At 40.3% G+C, this 18,042-nt stretch overlaps 1 protein-coding gene across 9 annotated transcripts in view; it reads right to left on the bottom strand.

Annotated features, from left to right (window-relative positions):
* Nucleotides 1-18,042, bottom strand: part of Arhgap26 (Rho GTPase activating protein 26) — a 416,522-nt gene that overhangs the window by 61,363 nt on the left and 337,117 nt on the right. For 8 of the 9 annotated variants that reach the window (XM_074076754.1, XM_074076748.1, XM_074076752.1 and 5 more), the window contains one exon: nt 11,323-11,473. In XM_074076754.1, coding sequence (XP_073932855.1) covers nt 11,323-11,473 — 151 coding nt within the window. Of the gene's footprint in view, nt 1-11,322; nt 11,474-18,042 lie in introns of those variants that run through there. The other variant, XM_074076757.1, reaches the window with a different exon arrangement.

Genomic DNA, 18,042 nt, shown 5'->3' on the forward strand with positions numbered 1-18,042 from the left:
CTTTTCCATTATATACTCTGCTTTAAAATAGAGCTTTTAAAGAATATTGGGTAGATAGCAGATGGAGAATAACAGATGAAGATCAAGTGAAAGAACTATATATAGCTCAAGATAATTGAACTACTTAAATTTCACAATGCTGATTGGAAGTGGTGGAAGGAGTTCATGACTGGATGCTCATTGCTCAATTTTTTTCTGGTTTCCGAAGTTAGGGCTTCCCAATTTTAGTATGAAATCTGAAATAATTCAGAGGAAGGGGCCTAAATGGATCTACTCCACTTAGCTCCCTGAGAGAGAGCTCAGTTTATCTCTATGATAGATTTTTTTCTGTTGTGCCAAGAGCTAATACTTACTAAACTGACCTGGAGCCCTGGACGGCCAGCTTTGAAAGGAGGAATCATACAGCCATTGAAAGAATGATTCAAGTGGGCTTAATTTCATTAATAACACCCCTTTAGGAACACCCTCTTGCTATAGGTCTTATTTCTCAAACTACATGTCATTCAGATCTCTAGCTATTGAGGATATATTAAAATTCAAATGTTAAAATAAAAGAATCCTTTCTTTACTAGCTACTTGGGAGGTAGAGATCAGGAAGAATGCTGTTCATGGCCATTCCCAGGCAAAAAGTTCACAAGACCCCATCTCAACCAATGCCTGGGAGTCGTGGCATACACCTGACATTTCCTAGCTATGTGGGGAAGCACAAACAGGAGTGTGGTCCAGACTGCCTGGGCATAAAGCAAGACCCTATATCAAAATTAGCTAATATTAAAAGGGCTGGCAGAGTGGCTCAAGAGGTAGAGTGCCTGCCTAGCAGTTGTGAGGCCCTGAGTTCAACACTCAGTACCACCCGCCCAACACACATAGAAGCCTTTCTCACAAAGACATACTCCAGAGCTTAAAGAGAATGAATGAATGGTGATAAGCAAGTCTCTTTTTAATTGGGTTTCTGAAGGTGAACAAAGCAGCATATGTAAAAAATAATAATAACAATCCCACCCCACAAAAAGGTAGTGTTAAAATGAAAGGGCGGTGTTCTTTCCACCATAGGCCCTCAGCCCAAGTGCCTCCTTCAGAGTCAGGCACACAGATTCATTTCCCTGCATCTTCCCCAAAATATTTCAGACATGTCAACATACTTGTCGTGTCTATACCCCTGAATTCTTATGTAAGTAGTGTTATATAACGTACACAAGTGGATTTCAAATCGAGTTGTGTATGAAAATCACTTGGGAAACTTAAAACACCCAGACTCAGACCCCACCCTAGGTCAATTAGCAGAAGCCCCAGGACAGAGGTTAGGTGTTAGTATTTTTTAGGCTTCCCAGGTGATGCTGATGTGTAGGTTGGCTTTTGAGTCAGAGCTGCACATTGTTCCACACCTCTTTCCTCCCTTAACCTCTGCAGGTTGCTGTGAACCAGCACACAGAGGACTACCACCTCATTCTCCTGCTGCTAGTATTCTAATCTACAATGTACTAAGTAGTCCTTTATTGCTGGACATTCCTACTGTTTCTACCACAATTGTGCTGGATAGTATTATTCATCTCTCTGGACACATTCTCCATCACCCCCTTCTCTGGGAACTAACCAGAATGGAATTCATCAGTACAGCTTTTGACTCTCTGGCTTCCCATTGGGATTATCAAGGGAGAGCTCTGGCAAACTAGCAGGAAAAGGAGAGTTCTCAGTCATTTACTCCATTTCTTGTTCCTTAATCAAAGATTAAGGTGACTCGATCAAACTTTCTCTTTCTGGGTTCTGGTACCATTTTTAACTAATGTTCCTATAGCTTAAGGGTGGCACTTGGTTGGCGGCCACTAGCCCTGGTGTACTATACTATGTTGTGTGACTCCCCTGTACCAACCCTTTTTTATAAATAAACCCTTCTTGAATTATGCTATTTTGATTGTGCAATGTTTCTTCTTAGGATCCTAAAATATCACCCTTGGATGGACATCTATGTCTTTACTTCTCTGTAGATAGTACCATCTCCTTTTTTCCTAAAGACATGGCTTCTCCCACACAGGGCAACAAGAGGTAATAGCGCAGTACTTAAATGAGCTATTTTATCCCCTTTCTGAGCACTTTTGATAATAGCCAAGGGCTAGTATATCACCAGCTGTCTTCAATTTGTAAAGAATACTGGAAGGAACACAGAAGCAATGTCTTGGTGAGAAACACACCGCTTCCTTGTAAAGGAGGCTGACAGACACTGGAAGATACCCTAATAGAACAAATGCAGTGAATGACTAAGATGCCGAATTTCAGACTGATTTTTCTTCAGTAATTGTTTTCCTTTTTGCCAGAATGGCAGTCAAATTAACAGAGGCTGCAGAGGAATTCCTGAGACTAAATTATTCCCCAGTGAAGGCTTGAGATTGCAATTAGTTTCTAGGCTAATTAGTGGAGTTCCAGTTAGCTCCACCCAAGAGAGAAACAATAGGGTAGGTGGCTTGACAAGGCTCCTCTGGGAAAACCCTCACCATGTTGACTTTGTGCAAACATCTTCAGTGTACTTTGTTATTAGTAGTTAATCCAGTGTTAAGATATTTTAATTCCTTTTATAATTATAATCTCAATGGTTTTAATCTCGGATGCTTTTGGGTCACATCAAAATCAAACAAATAAAAATACTGAGTGTCCATCTACTTTCAGTACTGAAAGAAATTAACACTGGAGTTTGTTCATTGGTGTGGGGCAGTCTAAGAGCAAAGGATAGTAAGGTAATAAAAAAAGTGGTGCTTGTTGGCCCCCTCCCACTCCCTTTTACTGACAGGCAGTAGGGGCCCAAGTGCCACTGAGAGGCCTGGTGCTTGGGAAAGAAATTCTGCTGGGTCATGAAGTATGAGGGCCACCTCAAGCAGTTCTTCTATTAAATGAATAACTGTTGATAATCAAACACATTTATCCAAAAGAAATCAGAGGGTGGTTGAAGCTCCACCCTCAACCCAATGAATCCCAGCTGGGATCCCGATTGGTCAGCAAGATTTTGTTTAGGGAAAGGGAAAAGTCAACCCAAGGCCACTCAGGAAAGAAAATGGGTCACATCAATAACAATCTCTAACCACATCAAGGGATCATGGCCTGTCACTCAGAGTAGCTGTAGTCTTTGTAGCTGAGGAGCCGGAGGTGACAGAGAGTTTTGGACATGTCCAAGAAACAACAGTGAACAAAGAAGCTGGAATCACCTGGGGGGACTTCGAGGTCAAACAACAAGAGTCAAATGCTTCTTGCAGAAAAGGATTAAGCCTTCAAGTTATCCCCCAAGTTTGTAGGCAAGACAGTCTGAAGAGAACTTTTCTGCTTGCAGGTGGGTGAGCAGCAGAAACCTCACCCTAACAGGAAGATCCTCCTACACAGAAAGCTGATCCAACTACGAAGGAAAACTTCCTCTCTCAAAAGCCTGCATTCCAAAGAGTGACAAAGACAATTCTAGGAAAATCAGAGTTGCCCATTTGGGTGTAACACTCTTGGTATATAATAGCATCAGGATGACAAAATTACTTAAAAAAAAATGCCACTAATGATCACTTGTCTAAAGTATATTATTCATTTTGTGATTCTTTTGGTCTCAATAAATAACAGCTATACACACAGCTCAACAGGTACCCTGTGAGATTCAGAGGTTTCCAAATTTTCCAGGAACAGGTATGCCTACCCTGGCTGGTCTTGGCTTAAGGAGGGGCAGCACCTGCCTCCACAGGAGCAGGTCCTCCATGGCATGGAAAGCTCCAGACTAGACTGACACACCACTACAAGCTCAGATACCAGGTAGGGAGCTACTTGGGGAAAATGGGAGGAGCAGCTGGGACATTTCTCTGCAAAGCAAAAGTGTATACCACAGAGAGAAGAGAATATGTGAAGGAAGCATTCCAAAGTAATACTAATAAGTTACCATTCATAGTACTAAACACGTGAAAGAGGCAGGAAGAATGATCCCAATCTTCATATCACCTGTTGGGGGGCTACAGTCACCGCATTTTACCGATGAGGAAACAGGAAGAGGAAACTAAGGTAACTTTCCTTCACTCTGCATTAGTTTTCTCTACAGAACTTCTCTCCAGCTCATATACTGGACACAGATTTTCTCTTGCCTCTACTAGACTATAAAATTCATGAAGGCAGAAACTCTAACCATTTTTTTGGTGCCAAGGATTGAACCCAGGGCCTCCCACATGCTGAGCACCCTTGCATGCTCTACCACTGAGCTACGCTACATAATTTTTTTAAATCACAGCATCTTCAGCACTCTAAACAACACCTGCCCACAGAAGGTATTCAACTGGTTTGATGAATGAATGTGGACCAAATAAGCAGAAGCAAAAATGTAGAGGCATCTGTCTAAGCAAGTTTTTCCCAAATTTCATCAGAGAGCAGTTGAATCAAACCCAGAAAAGCCAGGAGTGCTTCAGAGAAACCACTCCACCTGGCAGCAGATCTTGCTTATCCTTTGGATTCCAGGACCTGCTCTTATGCTGCTTGCTGGCCACTAAGATGGGAGAAGATGGTTGACTCTGGCAGAATGTCCAAGTGTTTGGCATGCACACATCTTTTAGGTCACCAGAAATAACTTGGAAGTGTGTGTGTGTGTGTGTGTGTGTGTTATGTTTTAAGAGGAAAAGATGAGAAAAATTAGTTATATTTATGAGGCTACTGAGCAATTTATTATTCCTTAGAGCAGATCACATAGGCAAGGAGAACTCAAGAGGCCGGAGTTCCACCACCATGACCATAATTGTTTCCACCTCCATCCCAGTGGTCTCTAATTTGGAGGAATTTCTGCAGTATGTAATGTCCTTGCTGGGTCATCCTGATTTCTCTCTCGGCATTTGTGATTCCTACCTTTAAAAAAAAATCACTATCTTCCAGAATGGATTTGGCACTATATCAATTCTCTGATCATTGTGGAAGCACCCACTGAATCGCTTCCATTCTGGGAGGTGGGTCAGCTCCACTTCTACTCTAGGAAGTGGGGTTGGCATGTTCAGGGCTAAGGATTGGTATTATCAGCTAGTCTATGTTTGTGCCAAGATTAAAATCTAGAGTGTCCCAATTTCATTTCAATGTCTGAACCGTCTTTCTTGCTTGTCTCAGCTATTAGTTAGGGATTTGTTTTGTTTCTTAATTTCTTAGAATCTCATTATATGGCATTTTCTGTCAAAGAAGATTCTGAAAAATGAGAAGATAGTCTCCATTTGGCACTATTGCTACAGTGCCTTTCTGACTCACCTAGGCAGCTCAGCTCCATCCCAAGGCAGCAGCCCATGACTCTGAGGTCACAAAAACATAAGCCTTGTGTTGGTTAACTATTGTTGCACATTAAACCACCCCAAAACTCAGTAGCTTAAAACTACCATGATGCATTATTTATCAAAAACTGTAGGCTGGATGGGCAGATTTTTTGCACGTCTTGCCTAGACTAACTCATGTGACTAACTGGGGGCCAGGGTGTTGGCCTTGGATGGGACACCTGGGCTTTTCTCTCAAAAAGCCTTTCATTGTTTCATTCTCACAGAGGCTAGACCTGGCTTCTCTGTACAAGGCAGCTGGGTTCCAAAAGCATAAGACAGGAAACTGTAAGGCACTGTGGCCAGGGCTTGGAAGTTATATGATGTCACTTCTACCATAGTCTATTGGCTAAATTAGGTCCAAAGATGAAGGTCAGCCTATATTTAAGGGCTACAGCTCTTAAGAGGAGAGGCAGCAAAGGTTAAGGGCCACAATTAATCTACCAAAGACCTATAGGCAGAATGGCTAAATAAGTGAAGCAGTACAGGTGTGAGATGGTAGGACTGGATGTAACCTCCTACCAAGTAACACATGAGTTTCATGCAGCTGAATCTTCTACCTTTTAAAAAGGAGTTTGAAATCCAGATTAAAATAATATACTAAGAGACTATTTTAGAGCACTTTTAGTATGCATTGTTTCCATGTACCTCCTTCTCCCCATCCCCTGAATTTCCCCAGTTACTAACATCTTGCATTGGAGTGATACATTGGTTGTAACATATTACTCAATATTGATATATTAGTATTAACTAAAAACTATAGCTTACAATAGGATTCACTCTGTTTCTCTGGGTTTTACCAGATATTGTGTAATGTCTTGTATCCACTATTATAGTACCATACGGTACTAAAAAATGCTCTGTCCTAAATACTCATCCTTCCTCCCCTCTTCCTGTATGCCTGGCAACTACTGACCTTTTAACTGATTCCATAGTTTTGCATTTTTCAGAAAGTCATATAGTTTTTGGAATCACACTCTATTAGTGTTTTCAGAGTACACTATTTCTCTTAGGAACATGCACTTAAGGTTCCTCCATGTTTCTTCATGGCTTGATAGTTCATTTCTTTTTATTGCTGAGTAACTGTCTGGATATACCATAGTTTATCCACTCACATTTACTGATGGGCAACTTAATTGCTTCTAAGTTTTGTAAATTATGAGTAAAGCTGCTGAAAAAACCCATGTGGATATTTGTGTGGGGACGTAAATTTTCAACTCATTTGGATAAATACAAAGGAACACAAATGTTGGATCATATGGTAAAAGTATGTTTAATTTTGTAGGTAACTGCCAAATTGTCTTCCAAAGTAACTGTATCACTTTGCATTCCCAACAGCAATAAGTGAGAGCTCCTGTTACTCTAGCTCGTCCCCAACATCTGGTGGTGTCAAGTGTTCTGGGATTTGGGATATTCTAATAGTTGTGTAGTGGTATCTCTTGTTTTAATTTTCATTTCTTTATGACGGCTGATGTGGAACATTTTTTCATTTGCTTACTTGTTATTTCAATGTCTTTGGTAAAGTGTCCAGATTTCTTGCCCATGTTTTAATTGAGAATTAATTGTATAAAGGGGTTTTATTGTGATTTTGCATATAGGCATACAATGTACTTTGATCAAATTCACCCCCTCTATAATTGTGTTGTTTATGTATTGGTGAGTTTTAAGAACCCTTTGTACATCTTGGATATGTATCTTTCCTTTTCTTTCTGTTGGTACTGGAGCTTGAACTCACGGCCTCACACTTGCTAGGCAGGCATTCTACCACTTGAGCCATGCCTCCACCCCTCATGGTCTTGTGTTTATGTCTGGGTGGGCCTGGATTGCAGACCTCCTATTTACCCCTGCCACTGTGCCGATTGGGCACCTTTTATCCCAGCTATCCTAGCTAGTGGTTGAGATAGAATCTTGCAAAATTTTGACAGGGGAAAAACTGTGATCCCCTTCATCTCTGCCTCCTGAACAGCTAGGATTCTTGTTGTGAATCACCATGCCTGGCTTCTTTTCATTATTTTAGCAATTCCTATCACAGGTAGAAGTTTTTAGTTTATTTTGGCTCACTGTTTCAGAGGTTTCAGTCCAAGGTGGGCTGGCTCCATTACTTTGGGCCTGAGGTAAGGCTGAACACCATGGTGGCACGAGCTTGTAGAGGAGGAGATTGTTTACTTTATGGCAACCAGGAAGCAAAGGGAGAAGCTGTCTGTATTAGGGGCTTTCTGTTTTTTTCCCCTTTTATTCCATTCAGGTCCTTAATTTATGGAATGGTGCTGCCCACATTCAGGTTGGGTCTTCCCTCCTTTAGTTAGTCCTCTCTGGAAACGCCCTCTCAAACAACCCAGACATGCGCGTTACTGATCTCCCTAATCACACCCTAATCACGCTGACAATCAACATTACCATCATATCCTATTTAACAATGTTTGTCCAGATTATGCTTTTTATGTTGTATCTAAAAAGCTATCATCATATCCAACACCATCTAGGTTTTCACTCATAGTGTTTTCTAGAAGTTTATAATTTTGCGTTTCATTTTTAGACCTGATTCACTTAGAGTTAATTTTGGTGAAACGTATAAGTTTTTACATGTAAATTCACTTTTTTTGCATGTGAATGTCCAGCATGAAATCTGGATTTTATATGACGCCTCTTATTTTAAAGTTGGTTCAAGTTCTTTTTCTTTTATCTTCTGGTAGTGGTAGTGGGGGAAGCTATAGGTCTCCTCCCTTACATACATGTCTATAGGTTCATCCATTGCGGATTATCTCTACTCCCTCTTCACCCATCTACATCTTCCCTAATGCCCACCTCACGCTTTCCCACTACTTTTCCCACTATTCTAACCTGAGCATGTGCTCATAGATATTCAGCTAATATTGAACTCTGAACACACTTAGGAGCTCTAAGTCCCATTTAGCACTGCCTTATGCCACTGTCTTTCCTCCTCGGCCAGACTATAAACTCAGGAATTCTCCTTTTCTGGTTTATCTATGTAGCTTAGCACAGATCTAGGCACATAACATGATCAGAAAGACCTGTTGACAGTTTCAGATCAGCTGGACTTTGGTCTTGGCTTACCAAGTGTCCTTTGGTCTTTAGGAGAGATGGCTACTCCAGGATTCTAGCTGAGGATTTGCCAAAAATGTAAAAACAGCAGCATTTGTCCTGGCATAAATAGAACATCAGCAACTCTAATTTTGATGCCTGATAACTTTATGTTCATACAAACAGAAAGACTCGGATCTCCTTGGAGAATTAGGAAAGACTTACGAATGAGACAGCAAAATATATTCTTGATGGTACCAAAGCATCATGAGTAATAAACAAGTTTCTTTCATTATGATTTTCTACATGGCCATGATGATCATGCACTTCACTATGAAAATAGTGAAAAAGAATGAGCGAACTAAAAAGTACAGATAGCTTCCTAGTGACCAGTTCCCTACCTTATACCTAATTAACAATTAAGATCTCCCATTGGTCTTTGTTTTTTTGTTTCCATCTGCATGAAGTGTTTCCATCCAGGACCTCTGTACACTTCAAACTGAAGATGGGGGGACTGAAAAGGTATAAAACAGATTTTGGTTGGTAGTGACTGTGCCTGATTACCATGGAATAGAACGCTAACAGACTTCTCAGAATTAATTTACTCAGAGAAGTATTGTGGCTTCCACTGCCTAACTTCCACTCATGGTCTATTCATATAAACCCCAGGCAGGAAAAACCAGGGCAGCAGGAACCTAGGAATATGCCTTGGTCTTGGGAAAGGGCTGGTGAACCTGTCTGCAGACAGGTCTGTCTGCAGAGCTTCTGGGGGCACTTGCATGGCCCTCACTTAGGGATGAGGCAAGTGCTGGTAGTATGTTGGCAGTGGCACTGCTTCTAGTTCACCAACATTCTTTTTTGACCTCAAGACTCATAGGTATCAGTCAGAGACTCACTCAGCTTGAGGACAGCAATCTTGTTAGAAACACACCTACACTCTGATCTCCAACCTTCCTCCAATGACAAATAAGTACAACTATTCTTGGTATCACCATACCTTCCCTGGAAAAGCTCCCCTTCCCCCACCAAATATGCATAGGTAGAGAAAAGCCCCCTGGATGTACAGAGTGGGTAGAACAATCTCCAGTATGTTATGAAAACAAAATAACCTGTAGATACCATTAAAACAAACCTTCCAAGGCCCTTCCTCTGGACTGTTTAAAAGACATATCCCCCTTTTACTTAGCTACCTAAACACCTGTTGGTACGCCCTGTACTCAGTGGTGACTCAGGGTCCCAAGGTACCAGCTGCTAAAAACAAAGATTAAAGACCACTAGTTGGTATTGGTTGGCTAAAATCTGGGGATGTTAAGCAACCTGGGCTAAAAGTTCAACTTTGCTCAAGCTGAGCAACAAATAACTAACTGCTAGATACAGAGATTTAAACCAAATGGACAGGGAAAAATAGGAAAAAGGAAACTTTCCTTCTAAGATTTAAAGGCCTAGGAAAGTAGGTATAGGAGAGCCTGAGAAATCTGACAAGGCAAGTCTAGCTATGGAGAACCAAAAGAGACTCATTGTCCATAAGCTGGACAATTTCAACTACTCTAAGCTCTTGAGGCACTGGTATACTTGTTGGTGAATAAACATACTACCTGCCAACTAATGGGCCACAAATTAAACTTCCTGAATGAAGGCATGATTTAAAGCTGCCAACAACTAAAAAAGAGACCTGATTTGCTCAGTTTAAGATTTCATCTTACAATGTAGTTATATTTTCATTCTAAGTACCTCTTTAGTCCATTTTGGAGTCATTATTTTCCTCCAATGCTTTCAATATACTTTAGTTTCTTGGAAGGCAAAAAATGATTATTTTCTGGCAGTACTGGGGCTTGAACTCAGAGCTCCATACTTGCTAGGCAGGCATTCTACCACTTGAGCCACTCAGCCAGACCTTTTTTGTGTTGGGTGTTTTTGAGATGGGTCTTGTGAACTAATTGTCCAGGCTGGCTTTGAACTGCCATCCTCCTTACCTCTGCCTCCTGAGTAGCTAGGATTACAAGCTAATGTCCAGCTAGGAAAAAATTATTTGACCCATTTTGCATATCTGTAAATATCTGAGCGAGAGAGGGAACTGCATGGTGGTATCATGCAATCATAGCATTCAGAGGAGCAAGAAAGATTGCTGACATCCTAGTATCTCACCCTCATGCTGGTGTCTCACCAAGTGAAACAACTGCCTGTAGAATGTCTATGGCTGAGCCTCAAGCTATTTTCACTAGAGAGAGGCGAAGCCAACTCTTTTTCCTGATTCTTCAACAGCTGAGAGTTCAGCTGCTCTAGTCATAGCCTCACATTCCTTCTGCAAAGGCTTTCCCTGACAAGATTTATGGAGTGGTCTGAAGAAGCATGCTAAACAATGTACAATGAAGCCACAAGGGAGAACTTTCTGGCCCTAGCAGAACAGTTTCCAATGGGGACTGGATAGCCAGTCCCAAAATGAAGCATAAAGGGTTCTTCTCTCTTATAATCCCTGATGAGAGATTACAGTCATGTTAAGATTTGAGAATATGAAGACACAAAGCATGACTGGGGGTTATTTATGGAAGTAGATGAAGAGATAGCACTGAACATTCCCCATATAGTCAGGGGCAGGGAAACTGAGGCAACATGAATGAATGAAACAGACTTGGCTTCTGATCTACTCAGATACTGTACTCTCTGGATGTTTGTGAGACTAAAATAAATTGCTTTTCATGCCCAGCAGCCACATAGGCAATAGCCATCACCAAAGCCATCACAGCAGAACGGTAAATCAGAGATCACCAAGGCCAAGAAGCAGTATGTTAAGAATAGTGACTCCCCTTTGAGAAGATGATGCTTAAAAAAAAATCCACAATAAATCAGCCAAGCTCCAAGTTTAGGGAGGAGGTTTAAATTATGTTTATGGGACAATGGCCAAAAGTCAGGCAGAATCAGAGAGTAAATTCTGACGGAACGGCTGACTGAGGTCCTTGTGTGGTAGGCAGGTGGAAATCCTACTTACAGTGAGTTGGGTCGGGTGGGTTTTACCACATCCAGGTCTGGGTCACTGGAGTTCATGTTGGGCTGTAAACTGCTGCTGGAATTAAGAGTGCTGTTTGCATTTGATGAGACAGATTCCAAACTGGAGTTGATGATGCTGTTCCTTTGGTCCTCTGAGAGAAAATGATACAAGCAACATATTAATATTATTGCACAAGGAGAGTCTGTCCTACATATATAAAAATTGCAAATAAGAGATTGGATTGAGATTTTGAAAGCTTTAAAAAAGGATAAGAAAGGATAATTAGGAGTGGGAAAGGAAGAGTCAAAAGGAAACAGGTGACATGAAATTTTAGGTAAAATTCCTTCCTCTCCTTGACAGGATTCCTTCCTCCCTTTAATATGCACCAAGCTTCTTCCTAAGCATGGTACTGCCATTGCATCATAAATTGTGCCTTCTTTTGATTAGCAGATAGTCAGAACACAGAGTAGCCTTTGTAGACTCCTTATATTCAGCCAGATCCCCACCCCCTGGCTTCTGTGATACTCACTTTTTATTCTAAACTCCTACCTCTAATATTACCCTAACCACCCAGGCCATGTCCTACCTCTAATTCTATGGCACTTCACCACAGAATATCTATTTGGCCATCAACTTCCTTATGACTCAGTCAGTCTACATTCCTGACCCCACCCCACTGTCCTGTGCTTTGCTAGATCCATGTATTTGATGTTTAACTTCAAGTTAATTCTTTGATAAATAGAGCTGTAAGAGCCTGCAGAGTAGTCTGCATACAAAAAACAAAAACCTGAGTCCATGGTTCAAGCAGTTGCATTCTTCATGGCTGGAAAAAATATCAAGCCAGAAGAGAGAAAACCTGGTTTCTCTTAAGATTCCATCCCTGATGGGCTGGGTGGACTTGGGAAATTTCTACTTGATCTTGATTCCTATGTAACAAATCTCTAGAATGGGGAGAATGAGAACTGCCTTGCATAGTTCATGGAACTGTCATGAGGATCAAGTAGGATCATAAGCAGGAATGTGTTTTGTAAACTTTGGAATACTGCTCAAAGAAAAGAACTTTCTGTTTTTAATCATCTTTAAAAACTTGGAACCATGCATTGAGAGAACATTTTGGGGATAATGTAGCTAAATGGCACAGACACCATTAGTATAGCAAAATATTACCGACTTGGAACGTCAGTGTCATCCTCTATTCAGTACAGATAGGCCATATTGAAATAAACTAATGTTTCTGGCAATTATTTCACTTGTCAAGAAATAAATGTGGGTTAATTCTTACAGGGCCTTTTTGACATGGCTTACAGGTATACTATATCTCTGAGAAGAGGCTGGAATCACAGACACAGTTTAGATTATAGGCTAACTTATAGGTTAACATTTGAACCCAGGTCTGTTTAGGCAACAAAGAGGATAATATCATAAAAGTACTTTTCTCTTTATGCTTTACATTTCTCATGTTTGTAAAACAAATTATGCTTGTGAAATGAAGTTAGAATAATTTTCCCATTATTCTCTCCTCTCCAAAACCCCCAGAACAATCTCAAATCACTAATCTTTCTGCCTCAGCCTTCCAAGTGCTAGGATTATAGGCACTTACTACCACACCCAGCTAGGCAAATCCTTAGTGTCCTGTAAAAGCCCCAATGAAGAGATTTTATTTATTTATTTATTTTTTGCTAGTTGATATAAGGATTTTTTTTCCTTTTTCTTTTATTATTCATATGTGCATACAAGGCTTAGGTCATTTCTCCCCCCTGCCCCCACCCCCTCCCTTAACACCCACTCCGCCCCCTCCCCCTTCCCCCCCACCCCCTCGATACCCAGCAGAAACTATTTTGCCCTTATCTCTAATTTTGTTGAAGAGAGAGTATAAGCAATAATAGGAAGGAACAAGGGTTTTTCCTGGTTGAGATAAGGATAGCTATACAGGGAGTTGACTCACATTAATTTCCTGTGCATGTGTGTTACCTTCTAGGTTGATTCTTCTTGATCTAACCTTTTCTCTAGTTCCTGGTCCCCTTTTCCTATTGGCCTCAGTTGCTTTTAAGGTATCTGCTTTAGTTTCTTTGCATTGAGGGCAACAAATGCTAACTAATTTTTTAGTGTCTTACCTATCCTCATATCTCCCTTGTGTGCTCTCGCTTTTACCTTGTGATCAAAGTTCAATCCCCTTGTTGTGTTTGCCCTTGATCTAATGTCTGCATATGAGGGAGAACATACGATTTTTGGTCTTTTGGGCCAGGCTAACCTCACTCAGAATGATGTTCTCCAATTCCATCCATTTACCAGCGAATGATAACAGTTCGTTCTTCTTCATGGCTGCATAGAATTCCATTGTGTATAGATACCACATTTTCTTGATCCATTCATCAGTGGTGGGGCATCTTGGCTGTTTCCATAACTTGGCTATTGTGAATAGTGCTGCAATAAACATGGGTGTGCAGGTGCCTGTGGAGTAACCTGTGTCACAGTCTTTTGGGTATATCCCCAAGAGTGGTATTGCTGGATCAAATGGTAGATCAATGTCTAGCTTTTTAAGTAGCCTCCAAATATTTTTCCAGAGTGGTTGTACTAGTCTACATTCCCACCAACAGTGTAAGAGGGTTCCTTTTTCCCTTCATCCTCGCCAACACCTGTTGTTGGTGGTGTTGCTAATGATGGCTATTTTAACAGGGGTGAGGTGGAATCTTAGTGTGGTTTTAATTTGCATTTCCTTTATTGCTAGAGATGGTGAGCATTTTTTCATGTGTTTTTTGGCCATTTGAATTTCTTCTTTTGAGAAAGTTCTGTTTAGTTCACTTGCCCGTTTCTTTATTGGTTCATTAGTTTTGGGAGAATTTAGTTTTTTAAGTTCCCTATATATTCTGGTTATCAGTCCTTTGTCTGATGTGTAGCTGGCAAATATTTTCTCCCACTCTGTGGGTGTTCTCTTCAGTTTAGAGACCATTTCTTTTGATGAACAGAAGCTTTTTAGTTTTATGAGGTCCCATTTATCTATGCTATCTCTTAGTTGCTGTGCTGCTGGGGTTTCGTTGAGAAACTTCTTACCTATACCTACTAACTCCAGAGTAGTTCCTACTCTGTTTAGTTCACTTGCCCATTTCTTTATTGGTTCATTAGTTTTGGGAGAATTTAGTTAAGTTCCCTATATGTTCTGGTTATTACAGTGTTACAGACTGGGTGTCTCCATAAGCTAATAGGAAAGGCTGGGGCAAATGGAACAGAGAATTTGTGTAAAATAAACCTCCTACAGAAAGAGGATGGGATAGAAACAAGGAATTGATCTTGTATGGACTAAGAAAGTTAACAGAATGTATCAGGTAGCTACCACCAAATTGATCTTGAGGATTTCTACTGTTTTGTTTACTGGAGGACTTTAGAATCCTTTTTTTTTTTTAAATTTTTTTGAGATTCTAGCTTGATACTTGTACCTATATAGATATTTAATATTTTTCACAGATACATAACCATATAACATAACAGAGCAGCAACACAAGCAAAAGAATTATATGTCCAAGAAGAAAACACACAAAACATATCATAAGATTTCACAGCTTTGCACTGAAAGATTGTCAAATATGTATCCTAAGGGGCAGATTCCTTATTGGTATTCTTTGATTGGATGACATATGACAAGGAAACCCAGAAACCTGCCATTCCTTGACTATAAGACAACTATAGTTTTGTAGAGGTAAGTCTCATTATCTGTGATTTCAGATAAAGAGACTAAAAGCTTCTAGGTGGAAGATGGAAGCTGAAGTCTGACAATCTTGAGGGTGAGTAGGAAGGTACAGATTATTCCAGAAAGGGGTGGAGAGTAAAATCAGATGCAAATCAAATGTTTCAAGTGGTTATGGCAAACTATACCAAGGCAAATTCTAAAGCATTTGGAATAAATTAAGAAATAAAGAGAAAATGATCAGTGTTGCCACTCAAAACAGGAGGATTCCCTCTTCCTCCCACCCCCTAGCAAATGAATCCTTACTTCTGAGAGAAAAGCAGGAGAATAGGCAGCCTGGAACAAGTCTGTTAAATGAAAATGAACCAAATCTTTCACATAATAGAGCTGAGCTCCTTGAATCCCTGATGACTCAGGCCAGCTATGGCCTCCTCATCAGAAGGTATACAGGGGACTCACGGCAATGACCTTGACAGAGGAAAAAAAAAATTATAGGCTAGTGGACATCAAAAGGAAAACAACAACCAGTTATGAGTCAAATCAACAAGATGATAGAGAACCATTTGTATTAGTCACAGAAAACAAGAGTACAGAAACAGGAATGGAAAAATAAAACAAATACCCACACAATTGTAAACATGTGTTGGTCACGTGCTGGGTGTTTTCATGCACGTACATTCTAAAGGACTGGTGGACTAGATGTGGACTTGGTCCTTAAGGATGAAAGCTACTCAAGGGCAGGCACATGTCTGGCCACACTATGAAAGTGACCAGTGAGGTCAGCATTCGCCATACTTTTTTGGTGTCCAGTCTATGCATCACATATACCACAGCTCCATGAATGGTTATGAGAGAATATATAAAAGAATAATATACAATTCAAATTTAAGCTGCTGGAACAGAATGAGCTAGTATTGTGTAACTTAATTTTGCAGGTGCTTCAGTCAGGGACCACTAATGTCCTTGGAACCAAAGTACTGGTGACAGTGATTTTTGTTTTTTGTACAAATCAGGAGCGGAAAAAACATGAGTATGCAACTAAATCAGTGTGGCTAAAAAAGGAAAGCCGCAGAATGATTTTGGGGATATTGTACTTGTTCTGGGAGTTGCCATGGAAATCTGGGAGCTAAGCTACTTCACTTTCCATATTTACTAAGTGACTCCGACTCACTCTAATGGCAACCCCATCACAGACAGAGGCAAGATCTCTGTTTATCACAGAACCCGCAGGCGAGGGCAGGAAAGTGCACAGAGCCAAGCCAAATTCACACATGTTGGCAGGCCTGAACATGCCTGGCCCACTGAATACACAGAGCTGGAGGATAAACATGAAACATAGATCCTCAAAGTCACTTTGGGAGAGGTTTCACACTGCATGGGGAAGTAAGTTTGTCAGAATTCAAGCTCATATGTTACCTTTTCACCAACCCTGAGACTAGAAGTCAAAAAGAAGAGGGAAAGAAGAGCCATTTGTTTCATTTGTTTGGCTTTGGCTTTTCTTTTCTTGTTGTTGTTTTTAAAAAAGCAGCTCATGATGCCTGAGAGCAAAAAAAAAAAAAAAAAAAAAAAAGGAACTCTATCCATAAAATCAAACAAAGAGCAAAGGGAGTTACCAGATAGAAAGTTCTGCAAAGACCGAGAGCTTTATATAAAAAAAATAGGAAGGCACAAGCAACATCCCTACAGGCTTTCCTGTGCTGTGGGTGGGAGAGAGGTGTACTTTCTCTTGCTTGTTAAAGTTTGCAATGAAATCTGTAATGCATCATCTTGACAAGACAGGATGATAACAGCATGGCAGCTTAATGAATTTTGCAATAAAAAATGATGAGTGCACAGCACTCTGGGTTTACCATCTCTGGTAAACACCCAAGTACATGAGAAGCTTGGAATCAGACTTTCTGTAGTAATTTTTCTCTACAGCTTTTGCTCTTGATAATAGTGGCAGGCCACACCACAGTAAAATGTGAGGTGGTCTGACTTCATGCTGACTCAGTTTCAGTTCCTAAAATAAAAATAATCTTCAAAAGCAGTTAGGGTAATATGTTTGAGCATATAAAAAGAGTTTGGGTAATGTCGTTAAAAATTAGTCTAAAAGAAGCTTGGGCAATGCTGGTTTAAACAATGAGTCGACAAATGAAAACTATGGTCAATTCATTGTTTTGATCATATCCACACTACCTGATAGCACAACTTTTGGCAGGTTGTTTTCAGCAAACAGCTTCTGGTTTTGGTCCTCTGTGCACTGTCTAACTTACGTTCTCCCCATGGCATTCATAACAACATTTTCCTTTGCAAAAGAAAATCATGCCAATAAAACTGGATTTCCTGAGAGAATGGTGAAAGCACTGTGGCTGGCCTAGGATTGAACTGATTCACAGGAATGGGACATAGATACACAAGGGGGAAGCCTGGAAATGGAACCTCACCATTTCAAAAAAAAAAAAAAAAAAACCCAAAAACCAAAAAAAAAAAAACACAAGGCAGGAATGAGCCTGCAATTAACAGTTGAGTAGGGATTGAATAATCAGAGTTGAAAGGATACCCTGCTACCTCCAACTTGTCCTCTTTCCTACCTGAGAACTGACTTTTGAGTACAGTTGCTTGCCCTTCAACCTATGATTGTCTAGAAGCTGAAGGAGTTCACATACAGACTGCTTACTTGGTTGCTCACTGAAAAGAAGAAACTATGTATTTACTTATTTTTATACTGTAATTCATTGTAAAATACAGATGCCTGAGCTCCAGCTAAGATCTCCTAACTCAGAAAGTCCTGGAGAGGAGATGAGGCATCTGTATTTTTAATAAGTTCCCTTCAATCTGGGGATATACTATACTGGGGATAGTAAATGGAAGGTACAATTAGGAAGTTTTATTTTTAATAACTTAAAAATAAGTCAATACATAATAAACATGCATTCTTTTTCCATTTAGAAACTGTAGAAAGGCATACATACATACAGATCTGTATGCAACACCCTTTAGTTGTATTCATTTTGTCCTATAAATGTCCAGTTGTTCTGCTATCTAAAGAAATGCAC

This window comes from Castor canadensis, chromosome 6 (assembly GCF_047511655.1).
Source record: "Castor canadensis chromosome 6, mCasCan1.hap1v2, whole genome shotgun sequence".
Taxonomy (NCBI): domain Eukaryota; kingdom Metazoa; phylum Chordata; class Mammalia; order Rodentia; family Castoridae; genus Castor; species Castor canadensis.